This window comes from Pristiophorus japonicus, chromosome 31 (assembly GCF_044704955.1).
Source record: "Pristiophorus japonicus isolate sPriJap1 chromosome 31, sPriJap1.hap1, whole genome shotgun sequence".
In the NCBI taxonomy this organism is placed as follows: domain Eukaryota; kingdom Metazoa; phylum Chordata; class Chondrichthyes; family Pristiophoridae; genus Pristiophorus; species Pristiophorus japonicus.
This window is the reverse complement of record NC_092007.1, coordinates 8732466-8757471: the sequence shown is the minus strand read 5'-3', so window position 1 is coordinate 8757471 and position 25006 is coordinate 8732466. Positions and strand designations below refer to the sequence as shown.

The following is a 25006-nucleotide window of genomic DNA, read 5'->3' as shown; positions in this document are numbered from 1 at the left end:
AGGGAGCTGTGGGTGGGGGTGGGAGCTGTGGATGGGGGGAGGGAGCTGTGGGTGGGGGGCGGGAACTGTGAGTGGGGGTGGGGGAGCTGTGGGTGGGGGTGGGAGCTGTGGATGGGGGGAGGGATCTGTGGGTGGGGGTGGGAGCTGTGGATGGGGGAGGGAGCTGTGGGTGGGGGTGGGGGGAGCTGTGGATGGGGGGAGGGAGCTGTGGGTGGGGGTGGGAGCTGTGGATGGGGGCGGGAACTGTGGGTGGGGGTGGGGGGAGCTGTGGGTGGGGGCGGGAACTGTGGGTGGGGGTGGGGGGAGCTGTGGGTGGGGGGATAGTTGGTGGGGAGCAGTGGCGATCTGGAGATGCCCCCTCTCCCCCACCCCCTCGTCCCTACCACATCATGGAGTAGGAGGTGGAGGTGTCGGAGTCGGAGATGGCGGAGGAGGCCCGCCCGTTCCTCCCCGCCCGGCGCCGCGCGGCCACTGCCTTGTCCCGTCGGCAGCCCAGGCCGGCCAGCGCCCCCAGCGCCTCGCGGCGGAACTTGACCCCGATGAAGGCGTAGAGCAGCGGGTTGAGGCACGAGTGGACCAGCCCCAGGCTCTGGGTGACGGTGCGGCCAATGTCCAGGGCGTTGAGGGCCCCGCAGCTGCTGACTGCCAGCCCGTCCAGCGAGCGCAGGGTGTCAGCGAAGAGCACGGCGTTGTAGGGCAGCCAGCAGCCCACAAAGACCGTCACGATGGCCACCACCACCTTCAGCGTCTTCTGGCGCTCCAGCATCTGGGCCCGGCACAGGGTGCGGAAGATCAGGCAGTAGCAGTACAGCATGGCGGCCATGGGGGCGAAGAAGCCCACCAGGTGGTGGGCCAGTCGCAGTGCCAGGTGCCAGGCCCTGGCACTGTCCGGGTCGAAGCCGTAGGTGCAGACGGTGGAGTTGAGGTAGACCGAGTGGTACTCCTCGCGGAAGACCAGTTCCACCGTGGCCAGCGCCAGGCAGAAGAGCCACACCAGCAGGCAGGTGGCGTGGATGTACGCTGGCCGTCGCTTCTTGTACATGTGGACAGCGTGCACGATGGCCAGGTAGCGGTCAAAGCTGATGCAGGCCAGGAAGAGGATGCCGCTGTACAGGTTGAGGGCAAACACCGCCCCCACGATCTTGCAGGTCGCCGGGCCGAAGACCCAGCCCCACACGGCTTCCACTGCCCAGAAGGGCAAGGTGACCACCAGGAGCAGGTCGGCGGCGGCCAGGTGCAGGATGAAGGTGTCGGTCACGGTGCGGCGGGCCTTCTTGTAGCGGCCGATGACCAGGATGACCATGGCGTTGCCCAGGACCCCCAGCACCAGCACCAGCGAGTAGAGGACGGGCGCAAAGACGCGGGCAAAGTTCTGCACCACGACGGGGCGGCAGGGCCTGGCCTTGGCGAAATCGGAAAAGTCGCCCGAATAGTCATACTCGTAGCCCTTCGGAAACAAAAGAGAAGCGTTACGTCACGCGTCTTTATTTCCCCACCCCTCCCCCCCCCCCCTCCCGCCGAATACCTCCCCCACCCCTCCCCCCCCCCCCCGCCCCCGCCCCTTGTCGTTTCAGGAGGTGTGCCGACAGATCAGGGAAGGTTCACCAGCTCGATTCCCGCGACGAGCCGGGTGGTCTTACGAACAAAGGTTGAGCAGGTTGGGTCCCTGCACATTGGAGTTTGGCAGAATGAGAGGGGGCCTGATCGAAACGCACAAGGTTCTGAGGGGGGGGGGGGCTGGACAGGGTGGATGCAGAGAGGATGTTTCCCCCTCGTGGGGGGAATCGAGAACTAGGGGGCATAGTGTCAGAATAAGGGGCCGCCCATTTAAAACTGAGATGAGGAGGGGTCCTGGTGTCCTGTTGAGGAAATAGCGCCCCCTGGTGACCAGGTGAGTAAACAGCGCCCCCTGGTGACCAGGTGAGTAAACAGCGCCCCCTGGTGTCCCGGTGATTAAACAGCACCCCTGGTGTCCCGGTGAGTAAATAGTGCCCCCTGGTGACCAGGTGAGTAAATAGTGCCCTCTGGTGACCAGGTGATTAAACAGCGACCCTTGGTGACCTGGTGAGTAAATAGCGCCCCCTAGTGAGTAAATAGCAACCCCTGGTGTCCTGTGAGTAAATAGCGCCCCCTGGTGACCTGGTGAGTAAATAGCACCCGCTAGTGAGTAAATAGCAACCCCTGGTGTCCCGGTGAGTAAATAGTGCCCCCTGGTGACCAGGTGAGTAAATAGCGCCCCCTGGTGACCTGGTGATTAAACAGCGACCCCTGGTGACCTGGTGAGTAAATAGCGCCCCCTAGTGAGTAAATAGCATCCCCTGGTGTCCTGTGAGTAAATAGCGCTCCCCTGGTGTCCTGGTGAGTAAATAGCATCACCTGGTGACCTGGTGAGTAAATAGCGCCCCCTGGTGACCTGGTGAGTAAATAGCGCCCCCTGGTGACCTGGTGAGTAAATAGCGCCCCCTGGTGACCAGGTGATTAAATAGCGCCCCCTGGTGACCAGGTGATTAAACAGCGCCCCCTAGTGACCAGGTGATTAAACAGCGCCCCCTGGTGACCTGGTGAGTAAATAGCGCCCCCTAGTGAGTAAATAGCAACCCCTGGTGTCCTGGTGAGTAAATAGCGCCTCCTGGTGTCCTGGTGAGTAAATAGCGCCCACTGAAAAGTAAATAGCGCCCCCTGGTGACCTTATGAGTAAATAGCGCCCCCTAGTGAGTAAATAGCGCCTCCTGGTGTCTTGGTGAGTAAATAGCGCTCACTGATAAGTAAATAGCGCCCCCTGGTGACCAAATAGCGCCTCCTGGTGACCTGGTGAGCAAATAGCGCCCCCTGGTGACCTGGTGAGTAAATAGCGCCCCCTGGTGACCTGGTGAGTAAATAGCGCCCCTTGGTGTCCTGGTGAGTAAATAGCACTCCCTGGTGACCTGGTGATTAAATAGCGCCCCTTGGTGTCCTGGTGAGTAAATAGCGCCCCTTGGTGTCCTGGTGAGTAAATAGCGCCCCCTGGTGTCCTGGTGAGTAAATAGCACTCCCTGGTGACCTGGTGAGTAAATAGCGCGCCCTGGTGTCCTGGTGAGTAAATAGCACCCCCTGGTGACTTAGTGAGCAAATAGTGCCTCCTGGTGAGTTAATAGTGCTCTCTGCTAACCTGGTGAGTAAATAGCGCCCTCTGGTGACCTGGTGAGTAAATATTCACCCAATGAACACAATGGAGCACTATTCACCGACTGACCGACAAGGGGGCGTATTCACCCACTGGCCCAAAAGGGGGCTTTATTCAGCCACGGACCCACAAGGGTGTGCTGTTCACCCACTGACCCACAAGGGGTCGCTATTCATCCACTGACCCACCAGGGGACGATAATCACCCACTGACCCACAAGGTGGCGCTATTCACCCACTGACCCACAATGGGGCGCTATTCACGCACTGATCCACAAGGGGGCACTATTCATCCACTGACCCACAAGAGATCGTTATTCACCCACGGACCCATAAAGGGGTGCTATTCACCCACAGTCACCGGGGTGATGCGATTCATGGTGTTCGTGGTGAGTCGGAGAGAGTCGGGAGGTGAGTCGGAGACGCTCGGGAGGTGAGTCGGAGAGAGTCGGGAGGTGAGTCGGAGAGAGTCGGGAGGTGAGTCGGAGAGTGTCGGGAGGTGAGTCGGAGAGAGTCGGGAGGTGAGTCGGAGAGGGTCGGGAGGTGAGTCGGAGAGGCTCGGGAGGTGAGTCGGAGAGAGTCGGGAGGTGAGTCGGAGAGGGTCGGGAGGTGAGTCGGAGAGAGTCGGGAGGTGAGTCGGAGAGTGTCGGGAGGTGAGTCGGAGAGAGTCGGGAGGAGTCGGAGAGAGTCGGGAGGTGAGTCGGAGAGGCTCGGGAGGTGAGTCGGAGAGGCTCGGGAGGTGAGTCGGAGAGGCTCGGGAGGTGAGTCGGAGAGAGTCGGGAGGTGAGTCGGAGAGAGTCGGGAGGTGAGTCGGAGAGAGTCGGGAGGTGAGTCGGAGAGAGTCGGGAGGTGAGTCGGAGAGAGTCGGGAGGTGAGTCGGAGAGAGTCGGGAGGTGAGTCGGAGAGAGTCGGGAGGTGAGTCGGAGAGGCTCGGGAGGTGAGTCGGAGAGAGTCGGGAGGTGAGTCGGAGAGAGTCGGGAGGTGAGTCGGAGAGAGTCGGGAGGTGAGTCGGAGAGGCTCCGGAGGTGAGTCGGAGAGGCTCGGGAGGTGAGTCGGAGAGGCTCGGGAGGTGAGTCGGAGAGGCTCGGGAGGTGAGTCGGAGAGAGTCGGGAGGTGAGTCGGAGAGAGTCGGAGGTGAGTCGGAGAGAGTCGGGAGGTGAGTCGGAGAGAGTCGGGAGGTGAGTCGGAGAGGCTCGGGAGGTGAGTCGGAGAGAGTCGGGAGGTGAGTCGGAGAGGCTCGGGAGGTGAGTCGGAGAGAGTCGGGAGGTGAGTCGGAGAGGCTCGGGAGGTGAGTCGGAGAGAGTCGGGAGGTGAGTCGGAGAGAGTCGGGAGGTGAGTCGGAGAGGCTCGGGAGGTGAGTCGGAGAGGCTCGGGAGGTGAGTCGGAGAGAGTCGGGAGGTGAGTCGGAGAGGCTCGGGAGGTGAGTCGGAGAGGCTCGGGAGGTGAGTCGGAGAGAGTCGGGAGGTGAGTCGGAGAGGGTCGGGAGGTGAGTCAGAGAGGCTCGGGAGGTGAGTCGGAGAGAGTCGGGAGGTGAGTCGGAGAGGGTCGGGAGGTGAGTCGGAGAGGCTCGGGAGGTGAGTCGGAGAGAGTCGGGAGGTGAGTCGGAGAGAGTCGGGAGGTGAGTCGGAGAGAGTCGGGAGGTGAGTCGGAGAGAGTCGGGAGGTGAGTCGGAGAGAGTCGGGAGGTGAGTCGGAGAGGCTCGGGAGGTGAGTCGGAGAGAGTCGGGAGGTGAGTCGGAGAGTGTCGGGAGGTGAGTCGGAGAGTGTCGGGAGGTGAGTCGGAGAGAGTCGGGAGTTGAGTAGGAGAGTGTCGGGAGGTGAGTCGGAGAGCGTCGGGAGGTGAGTCGGAGAGGCTCGGGAGGTGAGTCGGAGAGAGTCGGGAGGTGAGTCGGAGAGAGTCGGGAGGTGAGTCGGAGAGGCTCGGGAGGTGAGTCGGAGAGGCTCGGGAGGTGAGTCGGAGAGGCTCGGGAGGTGAGTCGGAGGGAGTCGGGAGGTGAGTCGGAGAGAGTCGGGAGGTGAGTCGGAGAGCGTCGGGAGGTGAGTCGGAGAGGCTCGGGAGGTGAGTCGGAGAGGCTCGGGAGGTGAGTCGGAGAGAGTCGGGAGGTGAGTCGGAGAGGCTCGGGAGGTGAGTCGGAGAGAGTCGGGAGGTGAGTCGGAGAGAGTCGGGAGGTGAGTCGGAGAGAGTCGGGAGGTGAGTCGGAGAGAGTCGGGAGGTGAGTCGGAGAGAGTCGGGAGGTGAGTCGGAGAGAGTCGGGAGGTGAGTCGGAGAGAGTCGGGAGGTGAGTCGGAGAGGCTCGGGAGGTGAGTCGGAGAGAGTCGGGAGGTGAGTCGGAGAGGTTCGGGAGGTGAGTCGGAGAGGCTCGGGAGGTGAGTCGGAGAGGCTCGGGAGGTGAGTCGGAGAGAGTCGGGAGGTGAGTCGGAGAGGTTCGGGAGGTGAGTCGGAGAGAGTCGGGAGGTGAGCCGGAGGGGCTCGGGAGGTGAGTCGGAGAGAGTCGGGAGGTGAGTCGGAGAGGCTCGGGAGGTGAGTCGGAGAGAGTCGGGACGTGAGTCGGAGAGAGTCGGGAGGTGAGCCGGAGGGGCTCGGGAGGTGAGTCGGAGAGAGTCGGGAGGTGAGTCGGAGAGAGTCGGGAGGTGAGTCGGAGAGAGTCGGGAGGTGAGTCGGAGAGAGTCGGGAGGTGAGTCGGAGAGGCTCGGGAGGTGAGTCGGAGAGGCTCGGGAGGTGAGTCGGAGAGGCTCGGGAGGTGAGTCGGAGAGGCTCGGGAGGTGAGTCGGAGAGGCTCGGGAGGTGAGTCGGAGAGAGTCGGGAGGTGAGTCGGAGAGAGTCGGGAGGTGAGTCGGAGAGAGTCGGGAGGTGAGTCGGAGAGGCTCGGGAGGTGAGTCGGAGAGGCTCGGGAGGTGAGTCGGAGAGAGTCGGGAGGTGAGTCGGAGAGAGTCGGGAGGTGAGTCGGAGAGGGTCGGGAGGTGAGTCGGAGAGAGTCGGGAGGTGAGTCGGGAGGTGAGTCGGAGAGAGTCGGGAGGTGAGTCGGAGAGAGTCGAGGGTGAGTCGGAGAGAGTCGGGAGGTGAGTCGGAGAGAGTCGAGGGTGAGTCGGAGAGAGTCGGGAGGTGAGTCGGAGAGAGTCGGGAGGTGAGTCGGAGAGAGTCGGGAGGTGAGTCGGAGAGAGTCGGGAGGTGAGTCGGAGAGCGTCGGGAGGTGAGTCGGAGAGAGTCGGGAGGTGAGTCGGAGAGAGTCGGGAGGTGAGTCGGAGAGAGTCGGGAGGTGAGTCGGAGAGAGTCGGGAGGTGAGTCGGAGAGAGTCGGGAGGTGAGTCGGAGAGAGTCGGGAGGTGAGTCGGAGAGAGTCGGGAGGTGAGTCGGAGAGAGTCGAGGGTGAGTCGGAGAGAGTCGGGAGGTGAGTCGGAGAGAGTCGGGAGGTGAGTCGGAGAGAGTCGGGAGGTGAGTCGGAGAGAGTCGGGAGGTGAGTCGGAGAGCGTCGGGAGGTGAGTCGGAGAGAGTCGGGAGGTGAGTCGGAGAGAGTCGGGAGGTGAGTCGGAGAGAGTCGGGAGGTGAGTCGGAGAGAGTCGGGAGGTGAGTCGGAGAGGCTCGGGAGGTGAGTCGGAGAGGCTCGGGAGGTGAGTCGGAGAGGCTCGGGAGGTGAGTCGGTGAGAGTCGGGAGGTGAGTCGGAGAGGGTCGGGAGGTGAGTCGGAGAGAGTCGGGAGGTGAGTCGGAGAGGCTCGGGAGGTGAGTCGGAGAGGCTCGGGAGGTGAGTCGGAGAGAGTCGGGAGGTGAGTCGGAGAGAGTCGGGAGGTGAGTCGGAGAGAGTCGGGAGGTGAGTCGGAGAGAGTCGGGAGGTGAGTCGGAGAGAGTCGGGAGGTGAGTCGGAGAGAGTCGGGAGGTGAGTCGGAGAGAGTCGGGAGGTGAGTCGGAGAGGCTCGGGAGGTGAGTCGGAGAGGCTCGGGAGGTGAGTCGGAGAGAGTCGGGAGGTGAGTCGGAGAGAGTCGGGAGGTGAGTCGGAGAGAGTCGGGAGGTGAGTCGGAGAGAGTCGGGAGGTGAGTCGGAGAGAGTCGGGAGGTGAGTCGGAGAGGCTCGGGAGGTGAGTCGGAGAGCGTCGGGAGGTGAGTCGGAGAGAGTCGGGAGGTGAGTCGGAGAGAGTCGGGAGGTGAGTCGGAGAGGGTCGGGAGGTGAGTCGGAGAGGCTCGGGAGGTGAGTCGGAGAGAGTCGGGAGGTGAGTCGGAGAGGCTCGGGAGGTGAGTCGGAGAGGCTCGGGAGGTGAGTCGGAGAGAGTCGGGGGGTGAGTCGGAGAGGGTCGGGAGGTGAGTCGGAGAGAGTCGGGAGGTGAGTCGGAGAGATTCGGGAGGTGAGTCGGAGAGTGTCGGGAGGTGAGTCGGAGAGAGTCGGGAGGTGAGTCGGAGAGGCTCGGGAGGTGAGTCGGAGAGGCTCGGGAGGTGAGTCGGAGAGGGTCGGGAGGTGAGTCGGAGAGAGTCGGGAGGTGAGTCGGAGAAAGTCGGGAGGTGAGTCGGAGAGGCTCGGGAGGTGAGTCGGAGAGGGTCGGGAGGTGAGTCGGAGAGGCTCGGGAGGTGAGTCGGAGAGAGTCGGGAGGTAAGTCGGAGAGGCTCGGGAGGTGAGTCGGAGAGGCTCGGGAGGTGAGTCGGAGAGGCTCGGGAGGTGAGTCGGAGAGGCTCGGGAGGTGAGTCGGAGAGGCTCGGGAGGTGAGTCGGAGAGAGTCGGGAGGTGAGTCGGAGAGAGTCGGGAGGTGAGTCGGAGAGAGTCGGGAGGTGAGTCGGAGAGAGTCGGGAGGTGAGTCGGAGAGGCTCGGGAGGTGAGTCGGAGAGGCTCGGGAGGTGAGTCGGAGAGAGTCGGGAGGTGAGTCGGAGAGAGTCGGGAGGTGAGTCGGAGAGGCTCGGGAGGTGAGTCGGAGAGGCTCGGGAGGTGAGTCGGAGAGAGTCGGGAGGTGAGTCGGAGAGGCTCGGGAGGTGAGTCGGAGACGCTCGGGAGGTGAGTCGGAGAGAGTCGGGAGGTGAGTCGGAGAGAGTCGGGAGGTGAGTCGGAGAGGCTCGGGAGGTGAGTCGGAGACGCTCGGGAGGTGAGTCGGAGAGAGTCGGGAGGTGAGTCGGAGAGGGTCGGGAGGTGAGTCGGAGAGGGTCGGGAGGTGAGTCGGAGAGGCGGGAGGTAAGCCGGAGAGGCTCGGGAGGTGAGTCGGAGAGAGTCGGGAGGTGAGTCGGAGAGAGTCGGGAGGTGAGTCGGAGAGGCTCGGGAGGTGAGTCGGAGAAGCTCGGGAGGTGAGTCGGAGAGGCTCGGGAGGTGAGTCGGAGAGGGTCGGGAGGTGAGTCGGAGAGAGTCGGGAGGTGAGTCGGAGAGGGTCGGGAGGTGAGTCGGAGAGGGTCGGGAGGTGAGTCGGAGAGGCTCGGGAGGTGAGTCGGAGAGGCTCGGGAGGTGAGTCGGAGAGGCTCGGGAGGTGAGTCGGAGAGGGTCGGGAGGTGAGTCGGAGAGAGTCGGGAGGTGAGTCGGAGAGGGTCGGGAGGTGAGTCGGAGAGAGTCGGGAGGTGAGTCGGAGAGAGTCGGGAGGTGAGTCGGAGAGGGTCGGGAGGTGAGTCGGAGAGAGTCGGGAGGTGAGTCGGAGAGAGTCGGGAGGTGAGTCGGAGAGAGTCGGGAGGTGAGTCGGAGAGCGTCGGGAGGTGAGTCGGAGAGAGTCGGGAGGTGAGTCGGAGAGAGTCGGGAGGTGAGTCGGAGAGAGTCGGGAGGTGAGTCGGAGAGAGTCGGGAGGTGAGTCGGAGAGGCTCGGGAGGTGAGTCGGAGAGAGTCGGGAGGTGAGTCGGAGAGTGTCGGGAGGTGAGTCGGAGAGTGTCGGGAGGTGAGTCGGAGAGGCTCGGGAGGTGAGTCGGAGAGGCTCGGGAGGTGAGTCGGAGAGAGTCGGGAGGTGAGTCGGAGAGGCTCGGGAGGTGAGTCGGAGAGAGTCGGGAGGTGAGTCGGAGAGAGTCGGGAGGTGAGTCGGAGAGAGTCGGGAGGTGAGTCGGAGAGAGTCGGGAGGTAAGCCGGAGAGGCTCGGGAGGTGAGTCGGAGAGGGTCGGGAGGTGAGTCGGAGAGGCTCGGGAGGTGAGTCGGAGAGAGTCGGGAGGTGAGTCGGAGAGAGTCGGGAGGTGAGTCGGAGACGCTCGGGAGGTGAGTCGGAGAGAGTCGGGAGGTGAGTCGGAGAGGCTCGGGAGGTGAGTCGGAGAAGCTCGGGAGGTGAGTCGGAGACGCTCGGGAGGTGAGTCGGAGAGGGTCGGGAGGTGAGTCGGAGAGGCGGGAGGTAAGCCGGAGAGGCTCGGGAGGTGAGTCGGAGAGAGTCGGGAGGTGAGTCGGAGAGAGTCGGGAGGTGAGTCGGAGAGTGTCGGGAGGTGAGTCGGAGAGAGTCGGGAGGTGAGTCGGAGAGGCTCGGGAGGTGAGTCGGAGAAGCTCGGGAGGTGAGTCGGAGAGAGTCGGGAGGTGAGTCGGAGAGAGTCGGGAGGTGAGTCGGAGAGGCTCGGGAGGTGAGTCGGAGAAGCTCGGGAGGTGAGTCGGAGAGGCTCGGGAGGTGAGTCGGAGAGGGTCGGGAGGTGAGTCGGAGAGAGTCGGGAGGTGAGTCGGAGAGGGTCGGGAGGTGAGTCGGAGAGGGTCGGGAGGTGAGTCGGAGAGGCTCGGGAGGTGAGTCGGAGAGGCTCGGGAGGTGAGTCGGAGAGGCTCGGGAGGTGAGTCGGAGGGAGTCGGGAGGTGAGTCGGAGAGAGTCGGGAGGTGAGTCGGAGAGAGTCGGGAGGTGAGTCGGAGAGAGTCGGGAGGTGAGTCGGAGAGAGTCGGGAGGTGAGTCGGAGAGAGTCGGGAGGTGAGTCGGAGAGAGTCGGGAGGTGAGTCGGAGAGGCTCGGGAGGTGAGTCGGAGAGGCTCGGGAGGTGAGTCGGAGAGAGTCGGGAGGTGAGTCGGAGAGTGTCGGGAGGTGAGTCGGAGAGTGTCGGGAGGTGAGTCGGAGAAGCTCGGGAGGTGAGTCGGAGAGGCTCGGGAGGTGAGTCGGAGAGAGTCGGGAGGTGAGTCGGAGAGAGTCGGGAGGTGAGTCGGAGAGAGTCGGGAGGTGAGTCGGAGAGAGTCGGGAGGTGAGTCGGAGAGGCTCGGGAGGTGAGTCGGAGAGAGTCGGGAGGTGAGTCGGAGAGGCTCGGGAGGTGAGTCGGAGAGAGTCGGGAGGTGAGTCGGAGAAGGTCGGGAGGTGAGTCGGAGAGGCTCGGGAGGTGAGTCGGAGAGAGTCGGGAGGTGAGTCGGAGAAGGTCGGGAGGTGAGTCGGAGAGGCTCGGGACGTGAGTCGGAGGAGTCGGGAGGTGAGTCGGAGATGCTCGGGAGGTGAGTCGGAGAGAGTCGGGAGGTGAGTCGGAGAGGCTCGGGAGGTGAGTCGGAGAGAGTCGGGAGGTGAGTAGGAGAGGCTTGGGAGGTGAGTCGGAGAGGCTCGGGAGGTGAGTCGGAGAGAGTCGGGAGGTGAGTCGGAGAGGCTCGGGAGGTGAGTCGGAGAGGCTCGGGAGGTGAGTCGGAGAGAGTCGGGAGGTGAGTCGGAGAGAGTCGGGAGGTGAGTCGGAGAGGCTCGGGAGGTGAGTCGGAGAGAGTCGGGAGGTGAGTCGGAGAGAGTCGGGAGGTGAGTCGGAGAGGGTCGGGAGGTGAGTCGGAGAGTGTCGGGAGGTGAGTCGGAGAGAGTCGGGAGGTGAGTCGGAGAGAGTCGGGAGGTGAGTCGGAGAGAGTCGGGAGGTGAGTCGGAGAGTGTCGGGAGGTGAGTCGGAGAGGCTCGGGAGGTGAGTCGGAGAGAGTCGGGAGGTGAGTCGGAGAGAGTCGGGAGGTGAGTCGGAGAGAGTCGGGAGGTGAGTCGGAGAGGGTCGGGAGGTGAGTCGGAGAGAGTCGGGAGGTGAGTAGGAGAGGCTCGGGAGGTGAGTCGGAGAGTGTCGGGAGGTGAGTCGGAGAGAGTCGGGAGTTGAGTAGGAGAGGCTCGGGAGGTGAGTCGGAGAGAGTCGGGAGGTGAGTCGGAGAGAGTCGGGAGGTGAGTCGGAGAGAGTCGGGAGGTGAGTCGGAGAGAGTCGGGAGGTGAGTCGGAGAGAGTCGGGAGGTGAGTCGGAGAGAGTCGGGAGGTGAGTCGGAGAGAGTCGGGAGGTGAGTCGGAGAGAGTCGGGAGGTGAGTCGGAGAGGCTCGGGAGGTGAGTCGGAGAGGGTCGGGAGGTGAGTCGGAGAGGCTCGGGAGGTGAGTCGGAGAGAGTCGGGAGGTGAGTCGGAGAGAGCCGGGAGGTGAGTCGGAGAGAGTCGGGAGGTGAGTCGGAGAGAGTCGGGAGGTGAGTCGGAGAGAGTCGGGAGGTGAGTCGGAGAGAGTCGGGAGTTGAGTCGGAGAGAGTCGGGAGGTGAGTCGGAGAGAGTCGGGAGGTGAGTCGGAGAGGGTCGGGAGGTGAGTCGGAGAGAGTCGGGAGGTGAGTCGGAGAGCGTCGGGAGGTGAGTCGGAGGGGCTCGGGAGGTGAGTCGGAGAGGCTCGGGAGGTGAGTCGGAGAGTGTCGGGAGGTGAGTCGGAGAGAGTCGGGAGGTGAGTCGGAGAGGGTCGGGAGGTGAGTCGGAGAGAGTCGGGAGGTGAGTCGGAGAGCGTCGGGAGGTGAGTCGGAGGGGCTCGGGAGGTGAGTCGGAGAGAGTCGGGACATGAGTCGGAGAGAGTCGGGAGGTGAGCCGGAGGGGCTCGGGAGGTGAGTCGGAGAGAGTCGGGAGGTGAGTCGGAGAGAGTCGGGAGGTGAGTCGGAGAGAGTCGGGAGGTGAGTCGGAGAGAGTCGGGAGGTGAGTCGGAGAGGCTCGGGAGGTGAGTCGGAGAGGCTCGGGAGGTGAGTCGGAGAGGCTCGGGAGGTGAGTCGGAGAGGCTCGGGAGGTGAGTCGGAGAGGCTCGGGAGGTGAGTCGGAGAGAGTCGGGAGGTGAGTCGGAGAGGCTCGGGAGGTGAGTCGGAGAGAGTCGGGAGGTGAGTCGGAGAGGCTCGGGAGGTGAGTCGGAGAGAGTCGGGAGGTGAGTCGGAGAGAGTCGGGAGGTGAGTCGGAGAGAGTCGGGAGGTGAGTCGGAGAGAGTCGGGAGGTGAGTCGGAGAGAGTCGGAGGGTGAGTCGGAGAGAGTCGGGAGGTGAGTCGGAGAGAGTCGGGAGGTGAGTCGGAGAGGCTCGGGAGGTGAGTCGGAGAGAGTCGGGAGGTGAGTCGGAGAGAGTCGGGAGGTGAGTCGGAGAGGCTCGGGGGTGAGTCGGAGAGCGTCGGGAGGTGAGTCGGAGAGAGTCGGGAGGTGAGTCGGAGAGAGTCGGGAGGGTGAGTCGGAGAGAGTCGGGAGGTGAGTCGGAGAGAGTCGGGAGGTGAGTCGGAGAGAGTCGGGAGGTGAGTCGGAGAGGCTCGGAGGTGAGTCGGAGAGGGTCGGGAGGTGAGTCGGAGAGAGTCGGGAGGTGAGTCGGAGAGAGTCGGGAGGTGAGTCGGAGAGAGTCGGGAGGTGAGTCGGAGAGGAGTCGGGAGGTGAGTCGGAGAGAGTCGGGAGGTGAGTCGGAGAGGGTCGGGAGGTGAGTCGGAGAGGCTCGGGAGGTGAGTCGGAGAGGCTCGGGAGGTGAGTCGGAGAGGCTCGGGAGGTGAGTCGGAGAGAGTCGGGAGGTGAGTCGGAGAGAGTCGGGAGGTGAGTCGGAGAGAGTCGGGAGGTGAGTCGGAGAGAGTCGGGAGGTGAGTCGGAGAGAGTCGGGAGGTGAGTCGGAGAGAGTCGGGAGGTGAGTCGGAGAGAGTCGGGAGGTGAGTCGGAGAGGCTCGGGAGGTGAGTCGGAGAGGCTCGGGAGGTGAGTCGGAGAGAGTCGGGAGGTGAGTCGGAGAGAGTCGAGGGTGAGTCGGAGAGAGTCGGGAGGTGAGTCGGAGAGAGTCGGGAGGTGAGTCGGAGAGAGTCGGGAGGTGAGTCGGAGAGGCTCGGGAGGTGAGTCGGAGAGCGTCGGGAGGTGAGTCGGAGAGAGTCGGGAGGTGAGTCGGAGAGAGTCGGGAGGTGAGTCGGAGAGGGTCGGGAGGTGAGTCGGAGAGGCTCGGGAGGTGAGTCGGAGAGAGTCGGGAGGTGAGTCGGAGAGGCTCGGGAGGTGAGTCGGAGAGGCTCGGGAGGTGAGTCGGAGAGAGTCGGGAGGTGAGTCGGAGAGTGTCGGGAGGTGAGTCGGAGAGAGTCGGGAGGTGAGTCGGAGAGGCTCGGGAGGTGAGTCGGAGAGGCTCGGGAGGTGAGTCGGAGAGGGTCGGGAGGTGAGTCGGAGAGAGTCGGGAGGTGAGTCGGAGAGAGTCGGGAGGTGAGTCGGAGAGAGTCGGGAGGTGAGTCGGAGAGAGTCGGGAGGTGAGTCGGAGAAAGTCGGGAGGTGAGTCGGAGAGGCTCGGGAGGTGAGTCGGAGAGGGTCGGGAGGTGAGTCGGAGAGGCTCGGGAGGTGAGTCGGAGAGGCTCGGGAGGTGAGTCGGAGAGAGTCGGGAGGTGAGTCGGAGAGAGTCGGGAGGTGAGTCGGAGAGGCTCGGGAGGTGAGTCGGAGAGGCTCGGGAGGTGAGTCGGAGAGAGTCGGGAGGTAAGTCGGAGAGGCTCGGGAGGTGAGTCGGAGAGGCTCGGGAGGTGAGTCGGAGAGGCTCGGGAGGTGAGTCGGAGAGGCTCGGGAGGTGAGTCGGAGGGAGTCGGGAGGTGAGTCGGAGAGAGTCGGGAGGTGAGTCGGAGAGAGTCGGGAGGTGAGTCGGAGAGGCTCGGGAGGTGAGTCGGAGAGAGTCGGGAGGTGAGTCGGAGAGGGTCGGGAGGTGAGTCGGAGAGGCTCGGGAGGTGAGTCGGAGAGAGTCGGGAGGTGAGTCGGAGAGGCTCGGGAGGTGAGTCGGAGAGAGTCGGGAGGTGAGTCGGAGAGAGTCGGGAGGTGAGTCGGAGAGAGTCGGGAGGTGAGTCGGAGAGAGTCGGGAGGTGAGTCGGAGAGAGTCGGGAGGTGAGTCGGAGAGGCTCGGGAGGTGAGTCGGAGAGGCTCGGGAGGTGAGTCGGAGAGAGTCGGGAGGTGAGTCGGAGAGAGTCGGGAGGTGAGTCGGAGAGGCTCGGGAGGTGAGTCGGAGAGGCTCGGGAGGTGAGTCGGAGAGAGTCGGGAGGTGAGTCGGAGAGGCTCGGGAGGTGAGTCGGAGACGCTCGGGAGGTGAGTCGGAGAGAGTCGGGAGGTGAGTCGGAGAGAGTCGGGAGGTGAGTCGGAGAGGCTCGGGAGGTGAGTCGGAGACGCTCGGGAGGTGAGTCGGAGAGAGTCGGGAGGTGAGTCGGAGAGGGTCGGGAGGTGAGTCGGAGAGGGTCGGGAGGTGAGTCGGAGAGGCGGGAGGTAAGCCGGAGAGGCTCGGGAGGTGAGTCGGAGAGAGTCGGGAGGTGAGTCGGAGAGAGTCGGGAGGTGAGTCGGAGAGGCTCGGGAGGTGAGTCGGAGAAGCTCGGGAGGTGAGTCGGAGAGAGTCGGGAGGTGAGTCGGAGAGGCTCGGGAGGTGAGTCGGAGAGGCTCGGGAGGTGAGTCGGAGAGGGTCGGGAGGTGAGTCGGAGAGGCTCGGGAGGTGAGTCGGAGAGAGTCGGGAGGTGAGTCGGAGAGAGTCGGGAGGTGAGTCGGAGAGAGTCGGGAGGTGAGTCGGAGAGAGTCGGGAGGTGAGTCGGAGAGAGTCGGGAGGTGAGTCGGAGAGGCTCGGGAGGTGAGTCGGAGAGGCTCGGGAGGTGAGTCGGAGAGAGTCGGGAGGTGAGTCGGAGAGTGTCGGGAGGTGAGTCGGAGAGAGTCGGGAGGTGAGTCGGAGAGAGTCGGGAGGTGAGTCGGAGAGAGTCGGGAGGTGAGTCGGAGAGAGTCGGGAGGTGAGTCGGAGAGGCTCGGGAGGTAAGTCGGAGAGAGTCGGGAGGTGAGTCGGAGAGGCTCGGGAGGTGAGTCGGAGAGAGTCGGGAGGTGAGTCGGAGAAGGTCGGGAGGTGAGTCGGAGAGGCTCGGGAGGTGAGTCGGAGAGAGTCGGGAGGTGAGTCGGAGAAGGTCGGGAGGTGAGTCGGAGAGGCTCGGGACGTGAGTCGGAGGGAGTCGGGAGGTGAGTCGGAGATGCTCGGGAGGTGAGTCGGAGAGAGTCGGGAGGTGAGTCGGAGAGGCTCGGGAGGTGAGTCGGAGAGAGTCGGGAGGTGAGTCGGAGAGAGTCGGGAGGTGAGTCGGAGAGGCTCGGGAGGTGAGTCGGAGAGAGTCGGGAGGTGAGTCGGAGAGGCTCGGGAGGTGAGTCGGAGAGAGTCGGGAGGTGAGTCGGAGAGAGTCGGGAGGTGAGTCGGAGAGGCTCGGGAGGTGAGTCGGAGAGGCTCGGGAGGTGAGTCGGAGAGAGTCGGGAGGTGAGTCGGAGAGGCTCGGGAGGTGAGTCGGAGAGAGTCGGGAGGTGAGTCGGAGAGAGTCGGGAGGTGAGTCGGAGAGAGTCGGGAGGTGAGTCGGAGAGAGTCGGGAGGTGAGTCGGAGAGAGTCGGGAGGTGAGTCGGAGAGCGTCGGGAGGTGAGTCGGAGAGCGTCGGGAGGTGAGTCGGAGAGAGTCGGGAGGTGAGTCGGAGAGGCTCGGGAGGTGAGTCGGAGAGAGTCGGGAGGTGAGTCGGAGAGAGTCGGGAGGTGAGTCGGAGAGGCTCGGGAGGTGAGTCGGAGAGAGTCGGGAGGTGAGTCGGAGAGAGTCGGGAGGTGAGTCGGAGAGAGTCGGAAGGTGAGTCAGAGAGAGTCGGGAGGTGAGTCGGAGAGAGTCGGGAGGTGAGTCGGAGAGTGTCGGGAGGTGAGTCGGAGAGTGTCGGGAGGTGAGTCGGAGAGGCTCGGGAGGTGAGTCGGAGAGAGTCGGGAGGTGAGTCGGAGAGGGTCGGGAGGTGAGTCGGAGAGTGTCGGGAGGTGAGTCGGAGAGTGTCGGGAGGTGAGTCGGAGAGGCTCGGGAGGTGAGTCGGAGAGAGTCGGGAGGTGAGTCGGAGAGGCTCGGGAGGTGAGTCGGAGAGAGTCGGGAGGTGAGTCGGAGAGGCTCGGGACGTGAGTCGGAGAGGGTCGGGAGGTGAGTCGGAGAGAGTCGGGAGGTGAGTCGGAGAGAGTCGGGAGGTGAGTCGGAGAGAGTCGGGAGGTGAGTCGGAGAGGCTCCGGAGGTGAGTCGGAGAGAGTCGGGAGGTGAGTCGGAGAGGGTCGGGAGGTGAGTCGGAGAGCGTCGGGAGGTGAGTCGGAGAGAGTCGGGAGGTGAGTCGGAGAGGCTCGGGAGGTGAGTCGGAGAGGCTCGGGAGGTGAGTCGGAGAGAGTCGGGAGGTGAGTCGGAGAGGCTCGGGAGGTGAGTCGGAGAGGCTCGGGAGGTGAGTCGGAGAGCGTCAGGAGGTGAGTCGGAGAGAGTCTGGAAGTGAGTCGGAGAGGCTCGGGAGGTGACTCGGAGAGAGTCGGGAGGTGAGTCGGAGAGAGTCGGGAGGTGAGTCGGAGAGAGTCGGGAGGTGAGTCGGAGAGAGTCTGGAGGTGAGACGGAGAGGCTCGGGAGGTGACTCGGAGAGGCTCGGGAGGTGAGTCGGAGAGAGTCGAGGGTGAGTCGGAGAGTTTCGGGAGGTGAGTCGGAGAGGCTCGGGAGGTGAGTCGGAGAGTGTCGGGAGGTGAGTCGGAGAGACTCGGGAGGTGAGTCGGAGAGAGTCGGGAGGTGAGTCGGAGAGAGTCGGGAGGTGAGTCGGAGAGTGTCGGGAGGTGAGTCCGAGAGGCTCGGGAGGTGAGTCGGAGAGAGTCGGGAGGTGAGTCGGAGAGGCTCGGGAGGTGAGTCGGAGAGAGTCGGGAGGTGAGTCGGAGAGGCTCGGGACGTGAGTCGGAGAGGGTCGGGAGGTGAGTCGGAGAGAGTCGGGAGGTGAGTCGGAGAGAGTCGGGAGGTGAGTCGGAGAGGCTCGGGAGGTGAGTCGGAGAGAGTCGGGAGGTGAGTCGGAGAGGCTCGGGAGGTGAGTCGGAGAGAGTCGGGAGGTGAGTCGGAGAGGCTCGGGAGGTGAGTCGGAGAGGCTCGGGAGGTGAGTCGGAGAGGCTCGGGAGGTGAGTCGGAGAGAGTCGGGAGGTGAGTCGGAGAGGCTCGGGAGGTGAGTCGGAGAGAGTCGGGAGGTGAGTTGGAGAGGCTCGGGAGGTGAGTCGGAGAGAGTCGGGAGGTGAGTCGGAGAGAGTCGGGAGGTGAGTCGGAGAGGGTCGGGAGGTGAGTCGGAGAGGGTCGGGAGGTGAGTCGGAGAGAGTCGGGAGGTCAGTCGGAGAGGCTCGGGAGGTGAGTCGGAGAGAGTCGGGAGGTGAGTCGGAGAGAGTCGGGAGGTGAGTCGGAGAGGCTCGGGAGGTGAGTCGGAGAGAGTCGGGAGGTGAGTCGGAGAGGGTCGGGAGGTGAGTCGGAGAGAGTCGGGAGGTCAGTCGGAGAGGCTCGGGAGGTGAGTCGGAGAGGCTCGGGAGGTGAGTCGGAGAGAGTCGGGAGGTGAGTCGGAGAGGCTCGGGAGGTGAGTCGGAGAGGGTCGGGAGGTGAGTCGGAGAGGGTCGGGAGGTGAGTCGGAGAAGCTCGGGAGGTGATTCGGAGAGGCTCGGGAGGTGAGTCGGAGAGGCTCGGGAGGTGAGTCGGAGAGCGTCGGGAGGTGAGTCGGAGAGGCTCGGGAAGTGAGTCGGAGAGAGTCGGGAGGTGAGTCGGAGAGAGTCGGGAGGTGAGTCGGAGAGGCTCGGGAGGTGAGTCGGAGAGAGTCGGGAGGTCAGTCGGAGAGGCTCGGGAGGTGAGTCGGAGAGAGTCGGGAGGTGAGTCGGAGAGAGTCGGGAGGTGAGTCGGAGAGGCTCGGGAGGTGTGTCGGAGAGAGTCGGGAGGTGAGTCGGAGAGGGTCGGGAGGTGAGTCGGAGAGAGTCGGGAGGTCAGTCGGAGAGGCTCGGGAGGTGAGTCGGAGAGGCTCGGGAGGTGAGTCGGAGAGAGTCGGGAGGTGAGTCGGAGAGGCTCGGGAGGTGAGTCGGAGAGGGTCGGGAGGTGAGTCGGAGAGGGTCGGGAGGTGAGTCGGAGAGGCTCGGGAGGTGAGTCGGAGAGCGTCGGGAGGTGAGTCGGAGAGGCTCGGGAAGTGAGTCGGAGAGAGTCGGGAGGTGAGTCGGAGAGAGTCGGGAGGTGAGTCGGAGAGGCTCGGGAGGTGAGTCGGAGAAGGTCGGGAGGTGAGTCGGAGAGAGTCGGGAGGTGAGTCGGAGAGAGTCGGGAGGTGAGTCGGAGAGGCTCGGGAGGTGAGTCGGAGGGAGTCGGGAGGTGAGTCGGAGAGGCTCGGGAGGTGAGTCGGAGAGAGTCGGGAGGTGAGTCGGAGAGAGTCGGGAGGTGAGTCGGAGAGAGTCGGGAGGTGAGTCGGAGAGAGTCGGGAGGTGAGTCGGAGAGAGTCGGGAGGTGAGTCGGAGAGAGTCGGGAGGTGAGTCGGAGAGAGTCGGGAGGTGAGTCGGAGAGGCTCGGGAGGTGAGTCGGAGAGGCTCGGGAGGTGAGTCGGAGAGAGTCGGGAGGTGAGTCGGAGAGAGTCGGGAGGTGAGTCGGAGAGAGTCGGGAGGTGAGTCGGAGAGAGTCGGGAGGTGAGTCGGAGAGGCTCGGGAGGTGAGTCGGAGAGGCTCGGGAGGTGAGTCGGAGAGAGTCGGGAGGTGAGTCGGAGAGTGTCGGGAGGTGAGTCGGAGAGAGTCGGGAGGTGAGTCGGAGAGAGTCGGGAGGTGAGTCGGAGAGAGTCGGGAGGTGAGTCGGAGAGAGTCGGGAGGTGAGTCGGAGAGAGTCGGGAGGTGAGTCGGAGAGGCTCGGGAGGTGAGTCGGAGAGAGTCGGGAGGTGAGTCGGAGAGGCTCGGGAGGTGAGTCGGAGAGAGTCGGGAGGTGAGTCGGAGAAGGTCGGGAGGTGAGTCGGAGAGGCTCGGGAGGTGAGTCGGAGAGAGTCGGGAGGTGAGTCGGAGAAGGTCGGGAGGTGAGTCGGAGAGGCTCGGGACGTGAGTCGGAGGGAGTCGGGAGGTGAGTCGGAGATGCTCGGGAGGTGAGTCGGAGAGAGTCGGGAGGTGAGTCGGAGAGGCTCGGGAGGTGAGTCGGAGAGAGTCGGGAGGTGAGTAGGAGAGGCTCGGGAGGTGAGTCGGAGAGGCTCGGGAGGTGAGTCGGAGAGAGTCGGGAGGTGAGTCGGAGAGGCTCGGGAGGTGAGTCGGAGAGAGTCGGGAGGTGAGTCGGAGAGGCTCGGGAGGTGAGTCGGAGAGAGTCGGGAGGTGAGTCGGAGAGGCTCGGGAGGTGAGTCGGAGAGCGTCGGGAGGTGAGTCGGAGAGAGTCGGGAGGTGAGTCGGAGAGAGTCGGGAGGTGAGTCGGAGAGAGTCGGGAGGTGAGTCGGAGAGAGTCGGGAGGTGAGTCGCAGAGAGTCGGGAGGTGAGTCGGAGAGTGTCGGGAGGTGAGTCGGAGAGAGTCGGGAGGTGAGTCGGATAGGCTCGGGAGGTGAGTCGGAGAGAGTCGGGAGGTGAGTCGGAGAGGGTCGGGAGGTGAGTCGGAGAGGCTCGGGAGGTGAGTCGGAGAGAGTCGGGAGGTGAGTCGGAGAGAGTCGGGAGGTGAGTCGGAGAGGCTCGGGAGGTGAGTCGGAGAGAGTCGGGAGGTGAGTCGGAGAGAGTCGGGAGGTGAGTCGGAGAGGCTCGGGAGGTGAGTCGGAGAGAGTCGGGAGGTGAGTCGGAGAGGCTCGGGAGGTGAGTCGGAGAGAGTCGGGAGGTGAGTCGGAGAGGCTCGGGAGGTGAGTCGGAGAGGGTCGGGATGTGAGTCGGAGAGAGTCGGGAGGTGAGTCGGAGAGAGTCGGGAGGTGAGTCGGAGAGGCTCGGGAGGTGAGTCGGAGAGGCTCGGGAGGTGACTTGGAGAGGCTCGGGAGGTGAGTCGGAGAGTGTCGGGAGGTGAGTCGGAGAGGCTCGGGAGGTGAGTCGGAGAGAGTCGGCAGGTGAGTCGGAGAGAGTCGGGAGGTGAGTCGGAGAGTGTCGGGAGGTGAGTCGGAGAGGCTCGGGAGGTGAGTCGGAGAGGGTCGGGAGGTGAGTCGGAGAGGCTCGGGAGGTGAGTCGGAGAGAGTCGGGAGGTGAGTCGGAGAGGCTCGGGACGTGAGTCGGAGAGGGTCGGGAGGTGAGTCGGAGAGAGTCGGGAGGTGAGTCGGAGAGAGTCGGGAGGTGAGTCGGAGAGGCTCCGGAGGTGAGTCGGAGAGAGTCGGGAGGTGAGTCGGAGAGGGTCAGGAGGTGAGTCGGAGAGCGTCGGGAGGTGAGTCGGAGAGAGTCGGGAGGTGAGTCGGAGAGGCTCGGGAGGTGAGTCGGAGAGAGTCGGGAGGTGAGTCGGAGAGGCTCGGGAGGTGAGTCGGAGAGGCTCGGGAGGTGAGTCGGAGAGGGTCGGGAGGTGAGTCGGAGAGCGTCGGGAGGTGAATCGGAGAGAGTCGGGAGGTGAGTCGGAGAGAGTCGGGAGGTGAGTCGGAGAGAGTCGGGAGGTGAGTCGGAGAGAGTCGGGAGGTGAGTCGGAGAGGCTCGGGAGGTGAGTCGGAGAGCGTCAGGAGGTGAGTCGGAGAGAGTCTGGAGGTGAGTCGGAGAGGCTCGGGAGGTGACTCGGAGAGAGTCGGGAGGTGAGTCGGAGAGAGTCGGGAGGTGAGTCGGAGAGAGTCGGGAGGTGAGTCGGAGAGAGTCTGGAGGTGAGACGGAGAGGCTCGGGAGGTGACTCGGAGAGGCTCGGGAGGTGAGTCGGAGAGAGTCGAGGGTGAGTCGGAGAGAGTCGGGAGGTGAGTCGGAGAGGCTCGGGAGGTGAGTCGGAGAGAGTCGAGGGTGAGTCGGAGAGTTTCGGGAGGTGAGTCGGAGAGGCTCGGGAGGTGAGTCGGAGAGAGTCGGGAGGTGAGTCGGAGAGGCTCGGGAGGTGAGTCGGAGAGAGTCGAGGGTGAGTCGGAGAGTTTCGGGAGGTGAGTCGGAGAGGCTCGGGAGGTGAGTCGGAGAGTGTCGGGAGGTGAGTCGGAGAGTGTCGGGAGGTGAGTCGGAGAGACTCGGGAGGTGAGTCGGAGAGAGTCGGGAGGTGAGTCGGAGAGAGTCGGGAGGTGAGTCGGAGAGTGTCGGGAGGTGAGTCCGAGAGGCTCGGGAGGTGAGTCGGAGAGAGTCGGGAGGTGAGTCGGAGAGGCTCGGGAGGTGAGTCGGAGAGAGTCGGGAGGTGAGTCGGAGAGGCTCGGGACGTGAGTCGGAGAGGGTCGGGAGGTGAGTCGGAGAGAGTCGGGAGGTGAGTCGGAGAGAGTCGGGAGGTGAGTCGGAGAGGCTCGGGAGGTGAGTCGGAGAGAGTCGGGAGGTGAGTCGGAGAGGCTCGGGAGGTGAGTCGGAGAGAGTCGGGAGGTGAGTCGGAGAGGCTCGGGAGGTGAGTCGGAGAGGCTCGGGAGGTGAGTCGGAGAGGCTCGGGAGGTGAGTCGGAGAGGGTCGGGAGGTGAGTCGGAGAGGCTCGGGAGGTGAGTCGGAGAGAGTCGGGAGGTGAGTCGGAGAGGCTCGGGAGGTGAGTCGGAGAGGCTCGGGAGGTGAGTCGGAGAGAGTCGGGAGGTGAGTCGGAGAGAGTCGGGAGGTGAGTCGGAGAGGGTCGGGAGGTGAGTCGGAGAGGGTCGGGAGGTGAGTCGGAGAGAGTCGGGAGGTCAGTCGGAGAGGCTCGGGAGGTGAGTCGGAGAGAGTCGGGAGGTGAGTCGGAGAGAGTCGGGAGGTGAGTCGGAGAGGCTCGGGAGGTGAGTCGGAGAGAGTCGGGAGGTGAGTCGGAGAGGGTCGGGAGGTGAGTCGGAGAGAGTCGGGAGGTCAGTCGGAGAGGCTCGGGAGGTGAGTCGGAGAGGCTCGGGAGGTGAGTCGGAGAGAGTCGGGAGGTGAGTCGGAGAGGCTCGGGAGGTGAGTCGGAGAGGGTCGGGAGGTGAGTCGGAGAGGGTCGGGAGGTGAGTCGGAGAGTGTCGGGAGGTGAGTCGGAGAAGCTCGGGAGGTGATTCGGAGAGGCTCGGGAGGTGAGTCGGAGAGGCTCGGGAGGTGAGTCGGAGAGAGTCGGGAGGTGAGTCGGAGAGGGTCGGGAGGTGAGTCGGAGAGAGTCGGGAGGTGAGTCGGAGAGAGTCGGGAGGTGAGTCGGAGAGTGTCGGGAGGTGAGTCGGAGAAGCTCGGGAGGTGAGTCGGAGAGGGTCGGGAGGTGAGTCGGAGAGAGTCGGGAGGTGAGTCGGAGAGGGTCGGGAGGTGAGTCGGAGAGAGTCGGGAGGTGAGTCGGAGAGGGTCGGGAGGTGAGTCGGAGAGAGTCGGGAGGTGAGTCGGAGAGAGTCGGGAGGTGAGTCGGAGAGAGTCGGGAGGTGAGTCGGAGAGGCTCGGGAGGTGAGTCGTAGAGAGTCGGGAGGTGAGTCGGAGAGCGTCGGGAGGTGAGTCGGAGAGAGTCGGGAGGTGAGTCGGAGAGGCTCGGGAAGTGAGTCGGAGAGAGTCGGGAGGTGAGTCGGAGAGAGTCGGGAGGTGAGTCGGAGAGGCTCGGGAGGTGAGTCGGAGAAGGTCGGGAGGTGAGTCGGAGAGAGTCGGGAGGTGAGTCGGAGAGAGTCGGGAGGTGAGTCGGAGAGGCTCGGGAGGAGAGTCGGAGGGAGTCGGGAGGTGAGTCGGAGAGGCTCGGGAGGTGAGTCGGAGAGAGTCGGGAGGTGAGTCGGAGAGGCTCGGGAGGTGAGTCGGAGAGAGTCGGGAGGTGAGTCGGAGAGAGTCGGGAGGTGAGTCGGAGAGAGTCGGGAGGTGAGTCGGAGAGAGTCGGGAGGTGAGTCGGAGAGAGTCGGGAGGTGAGTCGGAGAGAGTCGGGAGGTGAGTCGGAGAGAGTCGGGAGGTGAGTCGGAGAGAGTCCGGAGGTGAGTCGGAGAGTGTCGAGAGGTGAGTCGGAGAGAGTCGGGAGGTGAGTCGGAGAGAGTCGGGAGGTGAGTCGGAGAGGGTCGGGAGGTGAGTCGGAGAGAGTCGGGAGGTGAGTCGGAGAGGCTCGGGAGGTGAGTCGGAGAGAGTCGGGAGGTGAGCCGGAGAGAGTCGGGAGGTGAGCCGGAGAGGCTCGGGAGGTGAGTCGGAGAGAGTCGGGAGGTGAGTCGGAGAGGCTCGGGAGGTGAGTCGGAGAGAGTCGGGAGGTGAGTCGGAGAGTGTCGGCAGGTGAGTCGGAGAGAGTCGGGAGGTGAGTCGGACAGAGTCGGGAGGTGAGCCGGAGAGAGTCGGGAGGTGAGTCGGAGAGGCTCGGGAGGTGAGTCGGAGAGAGTCGGGAGGTGAGTCGGACAGAGTCGGGAGGTGAGCCGGAGAGAGTCGGGAGGTGAGTCGGAGAGGCTCGGGAGGTGAGTCGGAGAGGCTCGGGAGGTGAGTCGGAGAGGCTCGGGAGGTGAGTCGGAGAGGCTCGGGAGGTGAGTCGGAGAGGCTCGGGAGGTGAGTCGGAGAGAGTCGGGAGGTGAGTCGGAGAGGCTCGGGAGGTGAGTCGGAGAGTGTCGGGAGTTGAGAAGGAGAGGCTCGGGAGGTGAGTCGGAGAGGCTCGGGAGGTGAGTCGGAGAGGGTCGGGAGGTGAGTCGGAGAGGCTCGGGAGGTGAGTCGGAGAGAGTCGGGAGTTGAGAAGGAGAGGCTCGGGAGGTGAGTCGGAGAGAATCGGGAGGTGAGTCAGAGAGAGCCGGGAGGTGAGTCGGAGAGAGTCGGGAGGTGAGTCGGAGAGAGTCGGGAGGTGAGTCGGAGAGAGTCGGGAGGTGAGTCGGAGAAGGTCGGGAGGTGAGTCGGAGAGGCTCGGGAGGTGAGTCGGAGAGAGTCGGGAGGTGAGTCGGAGAAGGTCGGGAGGTGAGTCGGAGAGGCTCGGGACGTGAGTCGGAGGGAGTCGGGAGGTGAGTCGGAGATGCTCGGGAGGTGAGTCGGAGAGGGTCGGGAGGTGAGTCGGAGAGGCTCGGGAGGTGAGTCGGAGAGAGTCGGGAGGTGAGTAGGAGAGGCTTGGGAGGTGAGTCGGAGAGGCTCGGGAGGTGAGTCGGAGAGGCTCGGGAGGTGAGTCGGAGAGAGTCGGGAGGTGAGTCGGAGAGGCTCGGGAGGTGAGTCGGAGAGGCTCGGGAGGTGAGTCGGAGAGAGTCGGGAGGTGAGTCGGAGAGAGTCGGGAGGTGAGTCGGAGAGGCTCGGGAGGTGAGTCGGAGAGAGTCGGGAGGTGAGTCGGAGAGAGTCGGGAGGTGAGTCGGAGAGGCTCGGGAGGTGAGTCGGAGAGAGTCGGGAGGTGAGTCGGAGAGAGTCGGGAGGTGAGTCGGAGAGAGTCGGGAGGTGAGTCGGAGAGAGTCGGGAGGTGAGTCGGAGAGGCTCGGGAGGTGAGTCGGAGAGGCTCGGGAGGTGAGTCGGAGAGAGTCGGGAGGTGAGTCGGAGAGAGCCGGGAGGTGAGTCGGAGAGAGTCGGGAGGTGAGTCGGAGAGAGTCGGGAGGTGAGTCGGAGAGAGTCGGGAGGTGAGTCGGAGAGAGTCGGGAGGTGAGTCGGAGAGAGTCGGGAGGTGAGTCGGAGAGAGTCGGGAGGTGAGTCGGAGAGAGTCGGGAGGTGAGTCGGAGAGGCTCGGGAGGTGGGTCGGAGAGGCTCGGGAGGTGAGTCGGAGAGAGTCGGGAGGTGAGTCGGAGAGTGTCGGGAGGTGAGTCGGAGAGAGTCGGGAGGTGAGTCGGAGAGGCTCGGGAGGTGAGTCGGAGAGAGTCGGGAGGTGAGTCGGAGAGGGTCGGGAGGTGAGTCGGAGAGAGTCGGGAGGTGAGTCGGAGAGAGTCGGGAGGTGAGTCGGAGAGGCTCGGGAGGTGAGTCGGAGAGAGTCGGGAGGTGAGTCGGAGAGGCTCGGGAGGTGAGTCGGAGAGAGTCGGGAGGTGAGTCGGAGAGTGTCGGGAGGTGAGTCGGAGAGAGTCGGGAGGTGAGTCGGAGAGAGTCGGGAGGTGAGTCGGAGAGGCTCGGGAGGTGAGTCGGAG

General features: G+C 64.7%; 1 protein-coding gene across 1 annotated transcript in view; it reads right to left on the bottom strand.

The window, feature by feature from the left end:
• Positions 1 to 259: 259 nt before the first annotated feature.
• LOC139240434 (C-X-C chemokine receptor type 3-2-like) overlaps positions 260 to 25006 on the bottom strand; it is a 115340-nt gene continuing 90593 nt past the window's right edge. The window contains exon 2 of the mRNA XM_070868958.1: positions 260 to 1447. Coding sequence (XP_070725059.1) covers positions 380 to 1447 — 1068 coding nt within the window. The 3' untranslated portion in view covers positions 260 to 379. The remainder of the gene's footprint in view (positions 1448 to 25006) is intronic.